Genomic DNA, 21,872 nt, shown 5'->3' with positions numbered 1-21,872 from the left:
TGCCTCCTCATCCTCTCCCTTGCCTGGGTGCCACCTCCCACAGGGACAGAAGCCAGCAGTGCCCAAAATGAACACTTCGAGGTGCTCAGCACCCACCAGCACTGTCCCTTGCCTGCCTTAGACCAGGTTTCCCCATGTCCCCTCCACAGACACGGACACCACCACCTCTGAGCACTCGTGTTTCTGAAACCAATTACAGGGAAATCAGTGCTTTCTACAAAAGAAATTATAACAAATCTGTGGCCCCCACCCCCTTCCTCCCCTCCCCACCAGTAATAGCCGCGGGGGGAGGGGGGGCTCAGCCCATGCCAGAACCCCCGGCCGAGGGCAGTGGGTGCCGTATTTACAGGACTGTGGTGACGTGCGGTGACAGCATGGGGACATCAGGGACAGGGCAGTGGGTGCAAGCGTGGAGCAGCCCCCATACCCCGTGCAGCGCCCCCCCTCTCTCCTCCCCCTTCCAGGGGACAGGAGCAGTGTGGGTGGCTGGGCACCGGGGCGAGGGGAATTGGTGCAGAGCAAGTGAGTTGTGTCACCCACTCCTCCCGGGGGTCCCATGCAGGGTTGGGGAGGGGTCAGGTCCCGGGGGTGAGCAGGCACCTTCCCTTTCTTCCTCGGGTCTGTGTGGGGTGGGGGATGCTGCTACAACTGACCCCCCTCCTTACCTCCCCTTGTTGGGGGAGGGCACCCATTGTCCATGGCAGCTGCCCTGCAGAGAATGAACTGACCTGTGATGCAGAGCTAGGGGGGGGACACGGAGGCAGGACGAAGGCATGTGTCTGTCCCCAGGTTCCCCAAAACTTTGGCGGGGAGTCCCAGGGCCTCCTGGCCGCCGGGCCCCCCACCCCCGCTGTGCTTTTATGGCTGAAGACGTGCCCGGGGGGCCGGGCGAGAGGAAGCTGCCGGTGCGGAGTTCGATTGTCTGAGCACCCCCAGCGCGGGGCTGGGGCGAGGCGGGGACCGCCCGGGGTTTGGGGGGGCCGGTTCCCAGCCGTGCCCCCTCCTCCCCACCCCTAATAGCTGTCCTTGGCCCAGGGCCGGCTGCGCTGCCAGTTCCTGTCGTGGTTGCGCTCGCTTGTGCGCTCCGGTGTGCCGGGACCGCTGCCGTGGTGCCGGTGGGGCTGGTACAGGTCTGGGTAGGGGTCCCCGTACTCCTCCTCCTCTTCCAGGTGCCGCGAGCTGCGCTGGGATGTGGCCCCCCAAGGCTGGGGCGAAGTGTCACCTGCTTCATCCGACGGCATCAGGCTGTCGTGCTCCAGCGGCGAATGCTCGCCCCGCTCCCCCAGCAGCTGCTGGCTCTGCGGGCAGGGAGGGGCTGCGGTGGGGGCTGCGCGTGCCGCCCCCCGCCAGCCCTGGCACCCCGGGCTGGCTCCCCGTAAGGAGCATGGAATAGGGCTGTGTGTCCCCCCACCCCGTTCTGTGGACCCCCTGTACCAGCTACCTGTGGGGAGCAGGGAGGGGGCTGTGGGGACAGTGCGGGGGGGGGGGCTGTGTGGCCGCCCCAGCACCCCTGGGCTGAGTCCCCATGGGGGCAGTGGGGAATTGTGTGTCCCCCCCCCCATGCCTTCCCCCAGGTGGCAGTAGCCAGTGGGGAGCAGGGAGGGGCCCATGGGGTTACCTGCAGGCCTGGCAGTCCGGTGGGTGAGGGGACAGCGTGGGGGGCATGTGGCGGATGGTGCGTGGCACGCCAATAAACCTCCAGGTACTCAGCCAGGTGCTCACAGGCATCTTCCAGCTGGTTCTCATCCAGGATCACATCAAAGAGCTCCTGGGGGGAGGGGCAGGTGAGAGGGGTCAGGGAGAGCTCTGGGCTCCCCTCAGACATCCCCAAGCTGGGGGTCTGGCTGGCTCACCGGGGGACATTGCACCAGCTTGTCCGCTGCCATCATCTGCACATTCAGGTGCTTCACCTGCGACTTGCCCCTGGACTTGATGAGCCGCTGCAGGACCTGGGGAGGGGACAGGGGAGTGACAGCACCACGGGGTGCAGCCAGGACCCCTAGAACCGTGCTCACCCCTCACCTTGGGGGAGGACACCTTGACATAGACGATAATGGGTGCCAGGGAGGTCTTGGCCAGCTGGGCTGGGTGGTTGATGGTGTCAGCGTCCAGCACCACCAGCTGCAGGGACTTTGCCAACTCGAAGATGCGTTCGATCTCACTCTGCACCTCGGCTAGGGGGACATGGAGGGGGCTGTGTCAGGCTGGGCTGGCCCTGGGAAGGGGTCCCTGCACCCCCAGGGTGAGCCTGGCCCCTCACCAATGCTTGATCGGGTGGTGGAGCGCTCCAGGATCGCTTGCTTGCCCAGGTTGTTGAGGATGGAGCGCTTGGCCAGGGACAGGTCAGCTGTGATGTGGGTGATGGAGATCCTGGGGAGCACAGGGACACAGTGGACACCTCGGGACCCACAGGCCCTGGAAGGAGGGGGGGTTCCGGGTGGGGTGATGGTCTCACCTGCCATCGAATCTGTGCTTGAGGAAGTCGAAGAGGGCTTTCTGCATCATGTCGGTGACCTGCCGTGGGGCCGCCAGCCCAGTGAGCCACGGCAGATGGCACCAGCAGGGAGGTGGCAGCCACTCAGCACCCTGCCAGCCGCCCTCGGCCCCACCATCTGCCTGCTGCCAGCTCACGAGGGGCAGGGAAGGGACAAGAGGTGCAGGCAGGCCATCACCCTGAGGGCATGACGCGGCCATCCAGCATTCTCCCCCATACCTCATATCCTTTCAGTGAGGGCCCCACCAGCACCACGGGCCGCATGGAAGGGACCACATCATAGGGTGGGATGTGCTGCGTCTGCAGGGGTACACAGGGGTGTGTCAGTGCCCTGTGGTCCCAAAGCCAGAAGGGCATCAAAGAGCCTATTCCAGAGAGTCATGGCATCCTGGAGCCCTCCCAGCCCCATAACCAAGGAAGAAAGAGGGGTCTCTGCTCCCAGTCCACCCCAGAAACAGCCACTATTGGCCCTGCCTGCAGCCCCCTCCCCACCTTCCCCCCCCTCCCCTGCCCAAGGCACAGCTCTGCACCTGGGACTCACCTGCTTCTGCTTCTGCTTGGCTTGGGGAGAGAAGAGACATAGGTTGGTGACAGTAAAGTAGGGACCCCCTCAGGACACCTATGCTCCCCCTGGGCCAAGATCTGCCCTTACCTAAGGAGGGGGGAGGCGATCGCCAGCTCCCGCTGTCGCCGAGGCCCGAGGCATTGCCAGCTCTCCTAGGGAAGAAGGGAGTGAGCGAGTGTTGAGGGTCCCGGGGTGGGGCCAGGGGGTCCCATCCCTACCTGGCTTTCTGCTCCTGCTTGAGCCTCATGGCTTCCAGGCGCTGGGGGCTGGGAATGAAGGCGATGTCCCCCCCCTCCTTCACTAGGCGCCCGATCCACCAGTCATTGCTGTATTTCTGGGTGAGGACAGGACAGAGGTGAGACCAGGGGAGGTCCATGGCCCTGAAAAGACCCCCCCAGCACCCCAGCTGACCTCTTTGATGTGCAGGAAATCTTTGGCTTCAAAGTTGATGGCGGCTCCCTGCACTGGGCACTCCTCGTCCAACGCTCCACAATAGCTGACATTGGTGCGCACAGCGAAGGCGACCGGCTTGTGCTAGGGGTTTTGGGGGGTGATCAGCACCCCCGGGCCCTGGCAGCACCCCCGGGTCATGCCCTGGGTGTCTCCCCATCCATACCTTGGCCCTCTCGAGCTGCTGCTGAGCCTGGCTCTCCACCTCGCGCCGGGCACCCTCGCGGTCCTCTTCCAGGGACACGTCGGAGTCCAGGGATGGGCGGCTGGTGTAGGAGTCTGCCGAGCCCTGGGGGAACCGGGCTGAGTGCCGGGGGGCTGTGAGGGGAACCCCCACAAACCGGGATGTCGTGCTGAGGCAGTGCCAGCCTCGGGAAGGGACCCTACTGACCCCCTTCCAGCTCTCGGGGGTCCATGGTGCCATCAAGCCGGGTATGTCAGGTGGCATCACCCACCACAGCTGCCCTGAGGTGCAGCCCTAACGTACTGGGGAGGTTATGGGGGAGACCCCCGCAGCCCCAGGGATGGGGAGATGACCCCTGTCACCCTGGGATGTGGATCTTGCCCCTGCCGCCTCCCACCTTGAGGTGCTCAGCCCAGCACCCCCGGCTCCCCTTCCCCGCCGCGCCGGTATTTACCCACTGCCCGCTGCGCCTGGAACAGGCGCAGAAGCTGCGGTGAAATATTTATAGGTCCCTGGATATGGCTGAGCCCCCCCCCCCCCCAGGCCCCCCTCGAGGCCCCCCGGGCCCTGCCGGGCTGAGCTCAGCGCTGCTGCCCAGCACCACCCGCCGGTAACCTGTACATCGCACCCCACTCACAGCGGGGGGAACCTGCACACCCCCTCCAGCCCCCCCCCGCGGGCAATATGGTTCCCAGCACAGCCCCCCCCAACATGGCCTCCCCAGCACGGCCCCCCCAGCATGGTCACCGCACCCCGAGCATCCACCACCCCTCAGCATCCCCAGGATGGCTCCGCAGCATTCCAGTGCGGCCCCCAGTACGACAGCCCCATCATCCCCAGTGAGCCCCCCCCCGTACAGCATCTCCAGCCCCCCCCCAGTTCACCACCCCCCCCATGCAGCCCCTCCGGCCTGGAGCATCGGCCCCCGCGGGGCCCCCGGCCGTGGGGATCGGGATTCTCTTCCCGCTGGGTCTCGGTCCCGGCGGTACCTGCCCGGGGGGGGGGGGGACGGACGACGAGAGCGGTGGCGGCGGCGAGGAACAAAGGGCCGGGGGGACGGCACAGCACCCACCGAACTGGGCATGAACCCCGCACCGGGCACGGCCCCCCCTCCCCCGAGACACAGCCCCCTCGTGCGCCATCACCACCTCGGGGGCGCAGCTCCCCCCAAACCGCACGGCACCCCCCGATACCGTGGTCAGTACCGGAGCCGGTACCTCGTTGAGCAGGAAGGTAGCGCTGGAGTCAGAAAACGACATAGACGGGGCGAGCCGAGCCGAGCCGCCCGCGCCCCCCCCCCGCCCCGCTGCACCGGCTCCGGTTCCGGCTGCGACTCGGGCTCCGGCTGGCCCTGCCCGCTCCGCCGCCACCGCCCCTCCCCGCCCCTCCCCGCCCCCGACTCCCACCGCCCCCCCGGGGCGCACGGAGCCGCCCCCGCCGCTCAGCCCGAGGGGGGGGCGTGGGTGGGTGTATGTTGGGGGTCGCCGTTTCCCCTTCCTGGTGCTGGTGAGGGGCTCCGGCCCCGGGACCGCGGGGGGGGCGGGCTGGCAGCCGGGAGTCCCGAGCGGTCCCGGCGCGCTGCACCCGGACGGGTCACTGGCACAGCTCCCGGTGGCCCGGGGACGGGGGGGACAGTTTGTTTGCTAAGAGAGCTCTGGGTGAGAGGGGAGCCCCGAGTAGCGGCGGAGGGGCTGTGCAGACTCCCGCAGCGCGCAGCTCGGGGTTCCGGGGCGGCGGCGGGGGGGTCCCGGCGGATACCTCCATGCTCCGGTGCAGCGGCTCCGGTCCTGCCCCGAGCCGGCAGCAGCCCCGTCTGCAGGGCGAGCCCTGCGGCGGGGCCGGAGCCGCTCCCGCCCCCCCGCCGCGCCCCCCCCCCCCCCCCCGCCCCCGAGGAGGGGGGCAGCGACGGGCCCCGGGGGACCGGGCCGGCCCGCCCCGTTACCGCGCAGCGGGACGGGCCCGGCGGGATCGGCCCAGGACAGCTCACGGCCAGCCCGGGGACATCAGGGCAGCGTTCGGCGGGGTGGGAGCTTCGGACAGCGGCGGGACCGGCCGCGGTCACCTGCACCGGGAACCAGGCATTGAGCACCGGCCCCGGTACCGGGCACATGGCGGGGCCCAGCCGGGCCCTCTCCGAGGTGCTGAAGGGGCAGCGCCGGATGCTGGGCCGGGTCGCGGGGTCCCCGGGGGTACCGGGGAGTACCGGAACGGAAGGTGCTACCCCACGAGGAAAACGGGATGCTCGGGCAGCTCTGCGCCTCCTGGGGCCGCCCCTACAGGAAGCCCCTCGCCCTCCGCGGGCCTCCCTGGTACCCGTTCAACCGCCGGCGGCCGGTGAGGGGGCGAAGCTCGGGGCCGGAGAAAACCGAAGCACCGGTCACCGGTTGAGGGGTGGTGGGGAGGTCCGTGCTTCTCTCTGGCACCACGAGGAGGTGGCCCAGTGCCGGTGGAGAGAGCGGGAGGGCAGCCCCGCGGCCCCTTCTACGGGCCCCCTTCCGCTGCCTCAGTTTCCCGGGGCCGCCCCCCGCGCCGCAGTGCCGGTGCCCGCCGCCGGCCCGGCCCTGACGCAGCACTCGCTATTTTTAGCCGCGGGGAGCGGCTGTTGCGATGCCACCGGCGCCCGGTGCCGGCGCCCAGCCCCGGTCCCGGGGGAGCGGCGGGGCGGAGGCGGCCCCGTAGCTCCCTCCAGTGCGGAGGTTGGGGTGGGAGATGCTCGGCCGCTCCCCGCTCCCCCCCCCCCCCCCCCCCCCCCCCGGTCCCTGCTTTAATGCGGAGCTGCAGCAGCGGCGAGCGCGGGGCTGGCGGGGCTGCCCCGCCCCAGTGCCGGTGCTGGTGTCGGCGCCGGTGTAGGCGCCGGTGCCGGCCCGCTCACCTGCCTGCGGAGGATGCTGGAGGTGGTGTCGGACGAGGTGCTGCCGTCCGAACGCTTGAAACGGCTCTTGCGCTTCGGGAGCCTCCGGGGGCTCTGCGGCGAGAGCAGGCGGTGAGCACCGGGCGGCCCCGGGCGGCTCGGCTCCACCGCGGCGTTGCCACCGGCGGCCCCCGGCTCTGCGGGCAGAACAGAACCGGGCCGCACGGGGCCCGCGACGGCCGGGAGGGCTCCGGTCCGCTCACCTGGAAGGAGCCGGAAGCGTCAGGCTGCGCCGGGGCGGACATCCCCGGCGGCACCCACCGGAGCCCCGGGGATCCCGGCGGGGCAGCCCCACACCGGACAGCGGCGCTCCGCGGGGAAGGGCCGCGCCGCCGCCACTGCCGCGCTCCGCATCACACGGGGCCGCCGGGGCGTCCCGGCCGTCCCCGCCCCCGCCCGCCCGCCCCCGCGCCCATCCCCGTGGCGGCCGGTCCGCGCCCCCGCAGCTGGGCAGCCACCGGGAGGCACCGGGAACGGACCCTGCCCGCAACCCGCAGTGCTGCGGTGAGCGGCCGCGCGGTACCGGGGAAGAGAAGCCCCCCGGGGCCGCCGCGGCCCTGCCCACGCCTGTGCAGGGATGCGGGAGCCCAAACCCCTCCGCTCGCATCTCACCGCGACGGCTCCCGTAGTCACCGCGCCTCTTACACATTTTTTTTTTGCCACCCCCATGCCGGTGCATCATCCCCCACATGGGGTTACACCCCCAAAGATCCGCGCGTGGGGCAGGCGGGGCCGTGGGGGGACGCAGCCCACCCACCCCACGCCCCGTGTCCCCGCCGTGCCCACGGTGGCGGCCGGTTCCGGTGCTGCAGCCTCACCGGACCGGACTGGAGGGGTAGAAGGGGACCGCGAGCTGGGGCTGAACTGGGAGCCCCACGGAGTCCGAGCATGGGCTCCCCCATCCCCCGCGCGGCGGGACTTCCGCGTGGGGCCGCAGGGACACGGCCCCGCCGGCGGCTCCTAATTAATGATTAATCAGCGATCCCCGGGGCCCGGCTCCGCCGCTGCAGGGGAGGGAAGGGGGGGTACGGGGAGGTTCTGCCACGGGGGGAGGACAGGGCCGGTCCCACGCTCACTCGTGGGGTACGGGGGGAGTAGTAAGGGGGTGCTCTGTGCCAAACTGGGCATGAGGGTGCGTGGAAATGTGGGGGCATCTGCAACGGGGGTTTGTGTGTCTGAGTGTGCATACGAGGCGGACTGTGAGTGTGTAAGGAGTGTGTAAGGGTGAGGGTGCGTGCAAGGGGGCTGTGGATGTGTGAGGGGTGTATAAAGGGCTGTGTGCAAGGACTGTGTTAAGGAGGTGAGGCTGGTGTGTGTAAGGGCCGTGTATGTGTAAAGGTGTGTGTGTAAGGGGTGAATGTAGGTGTATGTGCAAGGGAGTGTGTATGAAGTGTGTGGGGTGTGGATAAGGGACTGTGTGCCCCTGCGAGTGTCTGGGTGTGTGCAAAGGGTGTGTATGCGAGGGCTGTGTGTGCGAGGGCTGTGTGTGCAAGGTCTGTGTGTGCACCTGCACCTGTGTGCAAGCCTGCTGTACCTGAGGGGTGCACAGTTGTGTGGACATGGGGATTTGTGTGTTTGCACACAAATATAGAGGGGCTTATGTGTGAGTGCATAATGGGACTGCCTGAGAGTGCAAAGGTGTGTGTAAGTGCAAGGGCGTGTAAATATGCAAGGAGGATGTGCATGCACAATATCTATGTGTGCGGCGTGGAAAACGTGTGTGCAATGGTTTGTGTTCTCATGTGTGTGCGTGTGCAGGGGGGTGTGTGCGCCTGCAGGTGTTTGTGCAAGGCTGTGGGTGCGTGCCACTGGTGTGCAGAGGGATTCGTGTGCGTGTGAACACGAATGTGTGTGTGCAGCAGGCGTGTGTTGGGTGTGCAGTGTGTGCGTGTGCAAGGGGGGCAGCGGGATGTGCGCGGGGCGGGTGTGTAGGGGGAAGGCACTGGGGGCACCGGGGTGGGTGTGCAAGTGACACACTCGGGGGGGGGGGGCTGTGCGGACACGGGGGGCTCGGGAGGTGCGGGCACAGGGGGCCCGGCGGCGCGTGTCCCCGCTGTCCCCGCCATGTCGGTGCGTGTGTTCGTGTCCGTGCGCGTGTGCGCAGCCCCGGGTCTCGAGTCCGGCCCCACCGCTCCGGGCCGTACCGGGCCGTTCCCTCCGCCGCCTCTGCGCCTTTAAGGCCGCTGGCCGGGAGCGCCCGGGAGCGGATCCGGGCGGGGGGGGGGGGGGAGGGGGGGCGGGCACCGGCCGGGGCGGGCCGGGGCTGCGCGGCCGCGACCGGGACCGGGGCCGCCACCGCCACCGGGGGCCCGGCCTGGGCGCGGGATGGGGCGGCGGGGACGCGGCGCGGCCGCCGTGTAGGAGCGGGCGGCGGCGGGGCCGTGGAGGGGCGCGGGGCCCCGCGGGCGGCAGCGCCGGAGGCGGAGGTGAGCGGGGCCGCCCGGGCGCACCGGGAACGGCGGGAGGGGCGGGGGAGTGGGGGGTGGATCGGGGCGGCGGTGGCGTCGAGGACCGGGACTGGGACCGGGATCGGGATCGGGACTGGGACTACAACTGGGATCAGGGCGGGGGGGCGACACTGGGCCGGGCCCCCGGGCGGCGGGAGCGGTGCGGCCCCGGGGGGCTGCGCGGTGCTCGAGGGGGACCGGTGCGGCGGGAGCTGCCGGTGCGGTGGGAGCGTCCAGCGCGGCGGCCGGAGGGCGCTGGTGGGTCCCGGTGTACGGGCCGGGCTCGGCGGGGCTCCCGTGCCCGGAGCGGGGAGGGAGGGAGGCGGCGGCGGCCACCGGAGCCGGCCCTTCCCGGTGACCGTTTTCCACCGCCGCTCGCCCGGGGCAGGGACCGGCTGCCACGTCCCGGCTGGTTCCCGGTGCCCCGGGGCGCCCGTGCCCGGTACAGCCCGTTGGCCGCCGTTCAAGACAAACAGGGCCGGGACGCCCGGGTCGGTCCCAGCTTTGTCGCAGGTCGCTGCACCGGGAAGGGCGGGCTCGGGCGGCCTCGGCAGGGCCACACGCTGGGCACCAGGACACTGGGCACCGGGACAACGGGAACCCAACACCGGGAACCCAGCACTGTGCACCAGGATTCTGGCATTGGGCACCCAGCACTGGGACACGGGGGCACCACGAACGCAGCACTGGCCGTTCCCACAGGGGCCATGGGGGTAGTGGGAGAGCTGGGACTTGGGCTCTGCATGCCCCAGGGTGGTGGCGGGGACATCAGGATCCTCCACTCCTTGCACCCCTGTGGACACCAGGGCCCCTCCTTGGGTGTCAGGGTGGAGGTCCAAGTGCTGATCCCTCCTCGGTGCCCACAGCATGTCGTGGTTCAGCGGCATCCTGGTGCCCAAGGTGGACGAGCGGAAGACGGCATGGGGGGAGCGCAACGGCAAGAAGGGTCCCCGGCCCCGAGCCGGCCTCTGTGGCCCCCGCTACATGAGCTGCCTGCAGGACCCTGAGATGGAGCGGGGCGCGGGACCCCCCCGGGGGCCGCGCTGCACTTGGCAGGAGGATCATTACGGCAAGAAGGGGCCCACGGGCGACCTGGGACTCAAATCGGTGGACGCAAGCTTGGACGATGGCGAGGCCAAGGCGCCGAAGGGAATGGGGGGACATGGGGGCCGGCCATCGGCCGGCGAGTGCTGGCGACGGCTGCTCCAGGTTTTTCGCTCCAAACGCTTCCAGTCGGCCAAACTGGAGCGGCTTTACCAGCGCTACTTCTTCCAGATGAACCAGAGCAGCCTGACGGTGCTGATGGGAGTGCTGGTGCTGGTTTGTGGGGTGATGCTGCTCTTCCTCTGCCTGCCCGGTACCCCGCACGTGCCGGCGGCTGCCGCGCTGGCCGGTGCCACGGCCCTGTTCCTGCTCCTCATGGTGCTGTGCAGTCGCAGCGCCTTCCCCCAGGACTACATGTGGGTGGTGAGCTACGTGGTGCTGGGGCTGCTGGCTGGGGTACAGGCACTGGGGATGGTGGCCGTGGCTCCCCGAAGCGCGGCCGAGGGCGTTTGGTGGAGCGTCTTTTTCATCTACATCACCTACACGCTGCTGCCCGTGCGGATGCGGGCGGCCGTGCTGGCCGGGGTCCTGCTCTCCGCCCTGCACCTCGCCATCGCCTGGCACCGCAACACTGCCGACCCCTTCCTCTGGAAACAGGTAGGGACACACCTGGGATGGCCTGGGGCTGGGGATTGCTGCTCACCTGCAGGTGGGACCTCCCGTCCCTGAATCTTGCTCTGCAAATTTGGGATATTTTTGCACTTGATGTTTTGGCTGGTGGAAAGTTCTAGATGCAGGAGGGGCCCCTTGGCTATCCGGAGATAGGGGTCTTGTGGTGGGACTGGGGGTCTTTATAGCACCAGACTGCCAGGGGGACAGGGGGCCCCTCATCCCAGCATAGACCCACCATTGTGGGCTGCACCGGGAGGAAGGGGCACCCACAAAGCCCCTGTTGTAGGGCTGGCGGAAACCCCCGAGGAGGGATGCAAGTCCAGGGCACCAGGGCAGGGGAGTGGCTGTCACCCAGGGGGGCTGGGACACTGCCAGTGTCCCCTGTCCTCCCCCTCTGAGGTGGTGGGTGCTCCAGTGGGGTGCTGCTTGCACAGGGGCTGCAGAGGGGTCCCCCGTCCCTAGGGCCATGTATTCCCAGCCCCAGCAGCTCCCCCTCCTTGAGCAGAGCCGCTCGTCACCCGTCACCCTCGCCCTGCCTGGCCAGGGCCTGGGCCACGTGCCGTCCCCGCGGGGCACAGGGCGAGGAGCACAATGACATCCAAGGCCAGCGGGGTCACGGGAGGGGCCACCCCCCTGGGTAGGGTTCACCCCTTCAGGGCAGGAGCAATGGGGCTCTGGGAGATGAGATGGGGGCCGGGGAGGGGATGGGAGGCCTCTTCTCCCAGTGTCCCAGTGTGCTGGAGTACTATAAATAGCCCTGGCCCCGGTCCCAGGGGATGGGAATGGGGGGAAGCCGCAGCTCCCTCCACAGTCATCTCCGCTTTCTGACTTCCTCTGCTTCCCGAGGGCGTCCCCATGACCCCCATGCTCCAGGCCCCCATGTAACCCCTGGCCTCAGGCTCCTGTATCCTCATATCCTCCCTGCTCTGCTTTTCTACATCCCCACATCCTCATGTTCCCCCTGCTCTGCGTCTCCAGGTCCTCCACATTCACCCTATGCATGTCCCCTGTGTCCCCAAGTCCCCTCTGCCACCCTCCCTTGTGTCCCCAGGCCCCTGCGATCCCCCTACCCTGTGTCCCCTTTGCACCCTCCCTACCCTGTGTCCCCAGGTCCCTGCATCCCCTGTTCCCTAGTTTTTCCACAGCCCCAAGTCCCCCATGTGCCTGCAACCCTCTTGCCCTGTTTTCACATGTCCTTTGGTGTCCCACATCCTTCCAGCCCTGTCCCCTGTGTCTCCATGACCCTGCATCCTCCCTGCCCTGAATCCCAGAACCCCCATGTCCCCCTGCCGTGAGCCCCCATGTTCCCATACCCACATCCCTCTCCTGGCAGCCCCCTCTTCTCCCCTTAGCAGCACCCACCATAGCAAAGCCAAGGTTCTGTGGTGCAGAGTAGGGTGGCAGAGCTCACTGGGAGTGCCTGGGTGGTCACACTGAGCCCACCTCCCCCCCCAGCTCAGCGCCAATGCCCTGATCTTCCTCTGCACCAACGTGGTGGGGGTCTGCACCCACTACCCTGCCGAGGTGTCGCAGCGCCAGGCCTTCCAGGAGACCCGTGGCTACATCCAGGCACGCCTGCACCTCCAGCGGGAGAACCGTCAGCAGGTGGGACAGGGGATCCTGGGGGTCCCCGTGCTGGGCTGGGGGTCCATCAGCACCCCAGCCCTGCTGACAGGACTGCTCTGGCTGCAGGAGCGGCTGCTGCTGTCAGTGCTGCCGCAGCATGTGGCCATGGAGATGAAGGAGGACATCAACACCAAGAAGGAGGACATGATGTTCCACAAGATCTACATCCAGAAGCATGACAACGTCAGGTACTGTGGGGACAGGGGTGCAGGTGAGGTTTGGGGGAGGCATCGCCAGGGGAGGATGTCCGGGGCAGCGTGTGGGCCATCCCCAGCCTGTGCTCTTCTTCCTGGCAGCATCCTCTTCGCAGACATCGAGGGATTCACCAGCCTGGCCTCGCAGTGCACAGCCCAGGAACTGGTGATGACACTCAACGAGCTCTTCGCCCGCTTTGACAAGCTGGCTGCGGTGAGTACAGGGGCTGGAGGAATTTGGGGGTCCTGAAGCCCTCCTAACCTGTTTGTGCCCCCCAGGAGAACCACTGCCTGCGCATCAAGATCCTGGGGGACTGCTACTACTGCGTGTCAGGGCTGCCAGAGGCGCGCGGAGACCATGCTCACTGCTGTGTGGAGATGGGCGTTGACATGATCGAGGCCATCTCGTGAGTGGGGCAGAGCCAGGGGCGGTATCCATCCCCAGTGCCACCACAGCTTAGGGGGCTGAACCTGAGCCCATACCCTGGGCTGGCACATCTCCTGTGCCACCACAATTTGGGGGGCTGCATCCAGCCCTGGTGCTGCTGTGTTCCCAGTGCCATCACAATGTGGGGAGTCATACCCATATCCTGGGCTGGCATGTCCCAAGTGCTACCACAACTCTGAGGAGCTGTGTCTGGTACTGGAGTGTCCCTGGTGTCACTGCAGCTTGGGGAGGGCTGCAATTTCCCTGGTTTTGGCAAGTCCCTGGTGCCACCACAGCTTGGGGGATGATTCCTCCCATTCCTGGTGCTGGCACATCCCCAGTACTCACCAGTCTGGGTCACAGGGGTGCCATGGGGTTTGTTATGTGGTGCTTGGGGGTGCCATGGGATATCTGGGTGGGCCATGGTGCCTCGGGTGCCTACGAGTCCAGTGGTGGCTTTAGAGTGCATTGGGGTCCTGTGGTGCCTGGGAATCCTGAAGGGCCATGGGGTGCCTTGGGGTGGCTGGGAGTGCTATGATGCCAATGGGGTGCTGTGGTGCCTGCTGCAAGGCCAAGGGTTGCTTGGGGATGCCTCAAGGCACCTGGGAGGGCCATGGAGTGCCCGGGGTTGACTCAGTGCCGGTCCCATCTGCAGGCTGGTGCGTGAGGTGACCGGGGTGAATGTGAACATGCGTGTGGGCATCCACAGTGGGCGCGTTCACTGCGGTGTCCTGGGGCTGCGCAAGTGGCAGTTCGATGTCTGGTCCAACGATGTCACCCTTGCTAACCACATGGAAGCGGGTGGCAAAGCTGGGTGAGCTGGGATGGGGGGTCTGGGCTGGGGTCTGGGGTGGGGGTGCTGGGCAGGGAGGGCTCAGCCCCTTTATCCCCCATCCCCAGGCGCATCCACATCACCTGGGCAACGCTGCAGTACCTGAACGGGGACTATGAGGTGGAGCCAGGTCACGGGGGTGAGCGCAACGCCTACCTCAAGGAGCACAACATCGAGACCTTCCTCATTGTTGGCTGCAGCCAGAAGCGCGTGAGTTGGGGGTCATGTGGGGTGCAGCAGGGGCTTGGGAAAGCTGGAGTCACCCCCTCATGCCTGTGTCCCGCTGCAGAAGGAGGAGAAAGCCATCCTGGCCAAGCTGCAGCGCACTCGCGCCAACTCCACCGAAGGGCTGGTGCCACGCTGGGTGCCTGAGCGCTCCTTCTCCCGCACCAAGGACTCCAAGGCTTTCCGGCAGATGGTGAGCAGCCCCGGGGAGGGCATTGGGCACGGAGGACCTTCACCATGGTGCTATCAGCCACTCACTGCCCTTCCGTGGCTGTCGGTGGCTTCCCCAGCCCTGCCCGCAGCCCTTGTGGCTTCCTCCTGGTACCCACAGGCCTCAGGGAGCTCCTGCGTGGCCCCCGGTGCTCAGCAGACCTTGGAGATCCTCCTTGTTCTCACCAGTCCTGGGCACCCTCAGGGCTCTCCCATCCTCACTGGTGTTAGACATCCCCCCTAGACCCCTCCTTCCTCCCTTTGCACACCCATAAGATCCTCTTGTCCTTGCCAAGAACCCTTGGGGACCTCCCCTGCCCCATTTACCCTTGGAACTCTGTGCCCCATCCTAGGTGACCCTGGGGAATGTCCCATGTCTTTGTCATTCATGAAGGTTCCCCCATCTGTGTCAGTATCTCTGACACCTCAATCTCCCTTGTGTCTCCCAGGGTATTGATGACTCCAGCAAGGACAAGTAAGTGTTCCCATGCTAGGCTGCTGGGGGGAGTCGTGACCAGCCCCTCCTTGGGGCAGAGCTGAGAGCCTGGGAAGGTGCTCACCCCCCCATTCCCCAGCCGTGGTGCCCAGGAGGCCCTCAACCCCGAGGACGAGGTGGATGAGTTCCTGAGCCGGGCCATCGATGCCCGCAGCATCGACCAGCTTCGCAAGGACCACGTCAAGAAGTTCCTGCTCACCTTCCAGACCCCTGAGCTGGAGAAGAAGGTCGGGGCGCCCTCTGTTCTCTTTGTTCTGGACCCACCATTCCATCTGTCTCTTTAAGTCTCCTCTGCCCTGGCTCCAGCATCTTCGTCCTCTCCCATCTGTTCTCCATCCCTTCGGGTTTTCTCTGTGCTGGTTTCATGGTCCCTCCACCTTCTCAACCTCATTCCCTCCATTCCATGGGGTTCCCCCAGTCCCTCCCATCCCCGGGGGTCCCCTCCCTGCATCCCATTTCCTGCATCCCTGGAATCCCCCCATCCCTGTCCATCCCATACCCCAGGGTGCTCCTGTCCCCCTTTTCTCCACCCTCTGGGTTCCCCCCCCTCTCCCTCCATCCCATTCCTTGCATCCCCTGGGGTTCCTCGTTCCCCTCTATCCCACCCTTTGGGGTTGCCCCTGTCCCCCTGCACCCCATCCTCTGGGATGTCCCCAGTCCCCCTTCACCTGCATCCCTTGGGATTCTCCCATTTCCCTCCATCCTGTCCCCAAGGTGCCCCCATTCCCCTCCACCCCATTCACTGGTGTCCCCTCAGTCTTGCCTCCATTCTTCCTCTGGGGTTCCTGGGGTCCCCCCTCTATCCATCCAACCTCCCCCTGTCTCCTCAGTACTCCAAGAAGGTAGATGACCGTTTTGGTGGCTATGTGGCCTGTACCCTCCTCGTCTTCTGCTTCATCTGCTGCCTCCAGATCCTGGTCTTCCCCCAGTAAGTGCCGCAGCTCCCCCAAATACCAGCTCTGATCTCCCAGTCCCCTCACTCACCTCCCACCTCTCCCCAGCTCCTCACTGATGCTCGGGGTCTACGTCAGCATCTTCATCCTCCTTGCTGCCATCCTCTTCATCTGTGCCATTTACTCCTGCGTCACTGTGAGTACCTGACAGCTGGGAGGGTTTCTGGGGGACTTGGCCATGCCTTGACAGGCTCCTTGGTGCCCCCCTAGCTCTTCCCCACTGCTCTGCAGCAGCTCTCCCGCAGCATTGTCCAGTCCCGCGCCCGCAGCACCAGCATCGCTGTCTTCACCATTCTCCTTGTCTTCATTGCTGCCTTCGTCAACATGGTAGGGTGCTCTGGGATTGGGAGGGGTTTTGGGGGGCTTTGGGGAGCTGTGGGGCACCGGCTCACCCCTCTGGCACCCCCAGTTCTCCTGCAGCCGCGTGGCCTTGCGGGACTGCGCCGCCCGCGAGCTCAACATCACCCCCGGGTCTGTGGGGCCCTGCCAGCTTCGTGCCCTCAACTTCTCCCTGGGCTCCCCGGTGGGTTCCTGCCATGGTGATGGGCTGGCCTGTGACTTCCCCGAGGTGAGCAGCGTGGCCACTGCCTGGTGCAGGTCATGGGTTCAGGCTCCCACAGGGTCCCTGCTGGTGCCAGGTCCTCCCTGGGTGCTGGCAGAGGGTCCCCATGGGTGTAGTGTCCCCAGGACTGCTGGAATGAGGTGCCTGCAGACACTGTGTCCCTAAGGATGCTGGCACAGGGTCGCAGAGGGTTTAGTTTCCCCCAGAGTGCTGGCACTGAGTCCCCATGGGTGCAGGCTGCCAGAACAGGGTCCCCACACACATGGGGTGCTGGCACAGGTCACTCGGGTCCAAGGTCCTCAATAGGTGCTGGCACTGAGCCCTTGAGGTTCGTGGGTGCTGGCACAGTGTCCCCAGGGGTGCAAGGTCCCTGTGGGCGTGGGGATTCCTGGGGTGCTGCAGAGTTCCCAAGGGTGCCATCTAGTGTTCTCAGGGTGCTGCAGGGGTTCCTGGGGTCCCAGCTGGTGTTCCCAGGGTGGCAGAGGGTTGCCCAAGGTGCCATTCAGGGTTCCTGGGGTGCCATCTGGGTTTCTTGCGGTGCTTCAGGAGTCCTGTGGTGCTGGCTGGTGTTCCCAGGGCTCCTGGGGTGCCTTGTGGGGTTCCCAGTGTCCTGCAGATGTTAGTGGGGTGCTGCAGAGTTCCCATGGGTGCTGTCCAGGTTTCCCCAGGAGTTCCGTCCTGGGGTGAGGGCTGGGGTTTCTGGGGTGCCATCTGGGGCTCCCAGTGTGCTGCAGAGGTTACTGGGGTGCCATCAGGGATTTCCAGGACTACCCCCCAGTATTCTTAATGTGCTATCCAGAGTTTCCAGGGTACTACAGGGGTTCCCCAGGTGCCATCCAGTGTTCCCAAGGTGCTACAGGGGTTCCTGGAATACCGGTCCTGTTTACTGGGGTGCCATCTGGGGTTCTGAGGGTGCTGCAAAGATCCCAGGGGTGCCATCCAGTGTTCCTGGGGTGCTGATGCATCCCATCATGTTTCCCCCAGTACTTCAGCTACAGTGTAGTGCTGAGCCTGCTCGCCTGCTCTGTCTTCCTGCACATCAGTAGTATTGGGAAGCTGCTGCTCATGGTGGCCATCGAGGCCACGTTCCTGCTGCTGGTTGAAGGGACTCACGCAGCCCTCTTTGACAATGCCGATCTGCTGGTCCTGGTCAATGCCCTGTGAGTGCCCCCAGTCCCCCAGGGGTCCCCACTTTGGACCCGTATCACCACCCACTGACCCCTGGTTCCTGTACCCACAGGCCCTCCTCCTTCAACATGACCCAGGGAGAATGGTGAGTGGGAAACTGGATCCAGTGGGGACCTGGGCATAGGGGGGTGAGGGTGGGCAGAAGCAGGAGGATCCTTTGGGTGCTGCAGTGTTGAGGGGTGAGTACAGCCTCAGGGTCTCCGGTGTGGGTTCAGCTTTGGGGTCTGGGTGCAAATCTGGGGCTCCTTTGGGTGGGTGAGTGGATCTTTGGGATCTACCATGCAGATTTAGGGTTTCTAGAATGGAAAGGTCAATGTTTGGGGTATGGATGCAGGTTTGGGGTCCCTGAAGGAGGTGAGTGCATCTTGGGGGTCTGGGTGGATCTTTGGGGTCTGGGTGCAGGTTTTGGGTCTCTTGGGTGAGTGGGTGGATGTCTGGGGTTGGATGCACATTTGGGGTTCCCCTGGGTGAGTGAATGTATCTTTGGGGTCTGGGTGCAGTTGTGGGCAGGGGCTGGTCCCTCAGCCTGTCTCAGGGGTCCCGGGGTTCCTGCAGCCCAGCAGAAGGGAAGGTGGCCCTGCGCTACGTGACCCCTGTGGTCCTGGCTGTGTTTGCACTTGCCCTGTACCTGCACGCGCAGCAGGTCGAGTCCACTGCCCGCCTCGACTTCCTCTGGAAGCTCCAGGTACAACCAAGGTGTGGGGGGACTGGGAATGACGCTTTTCCTCCATTCTGAGACTGGGACCAACCCCCTCCCTGCACCCCAGAACCGAAGTGGTTGCGGGACCAGGACTGACCCTGCTCCCTAGAATTGGGGTGACCATAGGACAGGAACTGACTTTCCCCTGCTCCCTGGGATTAGGAGGACTGTGGGGCTGGAACCAACCCCCCTCCTTGCACCCTGGTACCAGGACTGACCCTTACCTGCACCCCAGAACTGGGGCAGTCATGGGAGAGGTACCAATCCAGGGCCAGTACCAACCCCCTCCCCACATCCTGACATGAGAGTGGCTGCAGGGCTGGAAGTGACCTTTTCCCTGCACCCCAGGACTGAAGTGACCGTGGGGCTGGGACCACACACCCTGATGCTGGGGTGGCTGTGGGGTCCTGTGGCAGCTCCCACCAGGGTCTGTGCCCACAGGCAACGGGCGAGAAGGAGGAGATGGAGGAGCTCCAGGCCTACAACCGACGGCTGCTGCACAACATCCTGCCCAAGGACGTGGCTGCGCATTTTCTGGCACGGGAGCGGCGCAACGATGAGCTCTACTACCAGTCCTGCGAGTGTGTGGCCGTCATGTTCGCCTCCATCAGCAACTTCTCTGAGTTCTACGTGGAGCTGGAGGCCAACAACGAGGGTGTGGAGTGTCTGCGGCTGCTCAACGAGATCATCGCCGACTTTGATGAGGTGCTGGGCTAGAGAAGGGATGAGGGGAGGGGGTGCATGGAGGCGAAGTGTACAGGGATAGGGTGCAGTGGATGGAATTCATGCGGTGGTGGAGAGGCTGTGGAGCAGCGTGGATGAGGTTGTGGTCCAGGGAGTGTGGTCACAGGGTGCTGGAAAGTGGGGGTGAGGTACAGGATGTACTCCATCCTTGGAAAAGCCATGGAGCAGCTTTCATGGAGCCACAGGAATGGGTGCAGGGCACGCTGGAGAGGCTGTGGAGCAGCGTGCGTAGGGTGCACAAGGATGAGGTGCAGGAAGATGGTGTGCTGGAGAGGCTGTGGAACACCAGGTTTGGGGACAGGGTGCAGGAGATTGTGTTCATGGGGTGCTGGAGAAGCTGTGGAGTGCCATGGATGAGGACGGGGTGCCGGAGAAGCTGTGAAGTACCACAGATGAGGATGGGGTGCTGGAGAGGCTTTGGAGCCACAGTGCAGGGTGCAGGAGGTGCTGGAAAAGCCATGGAACAGCATTCACAGAGCCACAGGATGGGGTGCAGGATTTGGGGTGCCCATCACCCTGTCGAGGTGCTGTGGGGGTAACCCCACCCCATCCCCCCAGATCATCAGTGAGCAGAAGTACCGGCAGCTAGAGAAGATCAAGACCATTGGCAGCACCTACATGGCAGCCTCAGGGCTCAACGCGGCCACCTATGACCGCGAGGGCCGGAGCCACATCGCGGCGCTGGCCGACTACGCCATGCACCTCATGGAGCAGATGAAGTACATCAATGAGCACTCCTTCAACAACTTCCAGATGAAGATTGGTGAGCCCTTGCACACCCCTTGCACGCCTCTCTGCACCTCCAGCCATCCCATGCTTTGTGTTCATGGCTTTGTGCCTGGAGGCCCTTTTTCCTCTCTTTACACTCCCTTTTCCTTTTGCACCCCCTTTTCTCTCCTCCTGCCCTTTTCCCACTTACCCCTTCTGTTTCTCCTCTCACCCACCTTTCCCCTCTCACCCCACCCTTTCCCCCCTTCATACCCCTCTTTTCCCTGTCACTCTATCCTTTTCCAATCTCACCCCCATCCCTTCTTTTCCCCCTTGTCCCTTTTTTCCCCCTTACCCCTTCCTTTTCCCCCCCCCTCACTCCCCCTTTCCCCTCTCACCTCCCCTTTTCTCCCTTCACACTCCTCTTTTCCCTGTTACTCTCTCCTTTTCCAATCTCACCCCCCCCACCCCTTCTTTTCCACCCTTGCTCCTCTTTTCCCCTTCCCCCTTCCCTCTCCCCATTTCCCTGAGTGTGGGGGTCATTCCTGACTTTCAACCGTGTCCCCCCAGGCCTGAACATGGGCCCAGTGGTCGCAGGGGTCATTGGGGCTCGCAAGCCCCAATACGACATTTGGGGCAACACTGTCAATGTCTCAAGCCGCATGGACAGCACCGGGGTCCCCGACCGCATCCAGGTGAGTCAGGGGTGGGAGGGGCACAGGACACCTACCCAGAGACTCCCAAAGACCCCTCCCTCACCCCTGTGTCCCCCCTCCAGGTGACAACAGACCTGTACCAGGTGCTGGCGGCCAAGGGCTACATGTTGGAGTGCCGGGGGCTGGTCAAGGTCAAGGGCAAGGGGGAGATGACCACCTACTTCCTCAATGCGGGCCCTGGGGGCAGTTAGGGGGGTCCCCATGGTGTCCCCCCCACACCGGGGTCTCCCCCAGCCTGTGCTGAGCTCAGGCAAAAAAAAAAAAAAAAAAAAAAAAAGGAAAAATCCCCAAATACAAGTATTTTAAAAAAATTAAAAAGGGAGAAATGGACACAAGGGAGGTGGTTGGGGGGTGTGGGGAGGCAACCCTGTGCCCCCCCTCTGCAGGTATTTTTAGGGGGTGTTTTCCAGCCCTGCACCGGGGTGTTTTTTTTAGGGGGGGGGGGGTCATGGTAACTCCCATCCCTTTGCTGAAACCCCCCATGTGCCAAAGAGGGGAAATGGGACCCCCCCAGGAAAGGGACTGCAGGGGGTTTTGGGGGCAGGGGGGTGTCTAGCCCCCTCCATGTGCCAAATTGAAGTGCCGCCTGCGGGGGGTTGGGAGGCACAGGCCCAGCATCTCCGCAGCCCCCTCACCCCCCGGGGGTTCCAGCTCCCTCCGGGGGGGCTGTGGCGGGGAGCGGGGGGGCAGACCCTCCCCCTTTTAAATGCAAAAAACCTAATGAAGTGACTTTTTTTTCTTTCTTTTTTTTTTTTTTTTTTTTTGAAGCAGTTGTTTTGGGGTGGGGGGAGGCTCAACCCGGGGGGAGTGTGGGGGGCACTGGCCTCCTCACCCCAGCGCAGATCTGAGGTACTTTGTCCTTCGTGTGTACAGATAAATTATATATAAAACACTTTGGATACGAGCTGTGGCCTGGCCTGTGGGGTGGAGGGTGGCCGGAGGGGCATAGGGGGATCCCCATTGGGAGGGGCCCCGGGATCCCAGCTGGGGGAAAACAGCGGGATCCCGGTGAGGAGGGATCCCGGTAAGGGAAACGGGGTGAGAAGTCAGTTGTGGGGTACAGGCAACATCTTGAGGTGCGGGGGGCTGCGGGATCCTAGTAAAACCTGATCTTTGAGGGGTGGGGGGATCCCTCTGCCCCGGGGTGAGGGTGGAAACATACCCGAGTCCCGGGGAGAGAGATACACTCAGGTGAGGAGGGGGTCTCCGGGTGGAGGGACACACCGGTATGCCGGGGCTCCCCGCGTGTCAGTGCGTAGAAATGCCGGTAACGGGGAGCTGAGAAGCTAGTGGCGGGGCCACCGGGACCGCCCCGAAGTACGGGGGTGTTGCGGGACCCCCTGAAATCCTCCCCCCTCACGGCGTGAGGGGAAACGCGGGCGGTGCCTCCGCGGGAGGGGCGTGGCCTGGCCGCGAGGGGGTGTGACCAAGTTTAGTCCACGCCCCCTCAGCGGTCCCTCCCTGCTTTGGAACGCTCGCGCCTCTAACGGCTCTCCCCGTGCCCGCCCACCCGACGCTTGACGT

At 65.4% G+C, this 21,872-nt stretch overlaps 2 protein-coding genes across 4 annotated transcripts; one reads left to right on the top strand and one right to left on the bottom strand.

Moving 5' to 3' along the window:
• Positions 1-27: 27 nt before the first annotated feature.
• CACNB3 (calcium voltage-gated channel auxiliary subunit beta 3) lies at positions 28-6,951 on the bottom strand. 2 transcript variants are annotated; one of them, XM_062510949.1, is made up of 14 exons: positions 6,808-6,951; positions 6,566-6,658; positions 3,676-3,798; positions 3,471-3,593; positions 3,278-3,393; positions 3,147-3,211; positions 3,036-3,055; positions 2,714-2,794; positions 2,456-2,514; positions 2,261-2,370; positions 2,023-2,174; positions 1,854-1,949; positions 1,619-1,768; positions 28-1,298 (listed from the first exon to the last, which is right to left on the bottom strand). In XM_062510949.1, the coding sequence occupies exons 1-14, from the start codon at positions 6,847-6,849 to the stop codon at positions 1,014-1,016; spliced, it is 1,515 nt and encodes a 504-aa protein (XP_062366933.1). In that variant the 5' UTR covers positions 6,850-6,951; the 3' UTR covers positions 28-1,013. The 2 variants fall into 2 exon arrangements, with proteins under 2 accessions (XP_062366933.1, XP_062366934.1); XM_062510950.1 differs by lacking the exons at positions 6,566-6,658; positions 6,808-6,951 and adding an exon at positions 4,911-4,952.
• ADCY6 (adenylate cyclase 6) lies at positions 5,688-21,079 on the top strand. Of its 2 annotated transcripts, none has more exons than XM_062510883.1 (22): positions 5,688-5,831; positions 9,918-10,752; positions 12,223-12,372; positions 12,460-12,581; positions 12,690-12,801; positions 12,867-12,994; positions 13,724-13,828; positions 13,915-14,056; positions 14,136-14,264; positions 14,731-14,756; positions 14,857-15,004; positions 15,608-15,705; positions 15,779-15,866; positions 15,941-16,057; positions 16,140-16,298; positions 17,277-17,452; positions 17,533-17,565; positions 18,036-18,165; positions 18,622-18,885; positions 19,483-19,687; positions 20,203-20,327; positions 20,411-21,079. In XM_062510883.1, exons 2-22 carry the CDS (start codon positions 9,919-9,921, stop codon positions 20,537-20,539), a joined length of 3,420 nt encoding a protein of 1,139 aa, XP_062366867.1. In that variant the 5' UTR covers positions 5,688-5,831; position 9,918; the 3' UTR covers positions 20,540-21,079. The 2 variants fall into 2 exon arrangements, with proteins under 2 accessions (XP_062366867.1, XP_062366866.1); XM_062510882.1 differs by having other exon boundaries at positions 13,670-13,828.
• Positions 21,080-21,872: the final 793 nt, after the last annotated feature.

The sequence above is a fragment of the Cinclus cinclus genome, chromosome 30, assembly GCF_963662255.1.
Source record: "Cinclus cinclus chromosome 30, bCinCin1.1, whole genome shotgun sequence".
NCBI lineage: Eukaryota > Metazoa > Chordata > Aves > Passeriformes > Cinclidae > Cinclus > Cinclus cinclus.
This window is presented reverse-complemented; position numbering and strand designations above follow the sequence as displayed.

Excerpts from the sequence above, each read along its gene's own strand:
- CACNB3 (XM_062510949.1), bottom strand. The coding sequence starts at position 6,849 with ATGTCCGCCCCGGCGCAGCCTGACGCTTCCGGCTCCTTCCAG. Across the intron at positions 6,659-6,807 it reads ACGCTTCCGGCTCCTTCCAG|AGCCCCCGGAGGCTCCCGAA; the intron begins GTGAGCGGACCG and ends CTCTCGCCGCAG. Across the intron at positions 2,795-3,035 it reads CCAAGCAGAAGCAGAAGCAG|ACGCAGCACATCCCACCCTA; the intron begins GTGAGTCCCAGG and ends GTACCCCTGCAG.
- ADCY6 (XM_062510882.1), top strand. The coding sequence starts at position 9,919 with ATGTCGTGGTTCAGCGGCATCCTGGTGCCCAAGGTGGACGAGCGGAAG. Across the intron at positions 12,582-12,689 it reads CAGAAGCATGACAACGTCAG|CATCCTCTTCGCAGACATCG; the intron begins GTACTGTGGGGA and ends TCTTCCTGGCAG. Across the intron at positions 14,057-14,135 it reads TTGGCTGCAGCCAGAAGCGC|AAGGAGGAGAAAGCCATCCT; the intron begins GTGAGTTGGGGG and ends GTCCCGCTGCAG.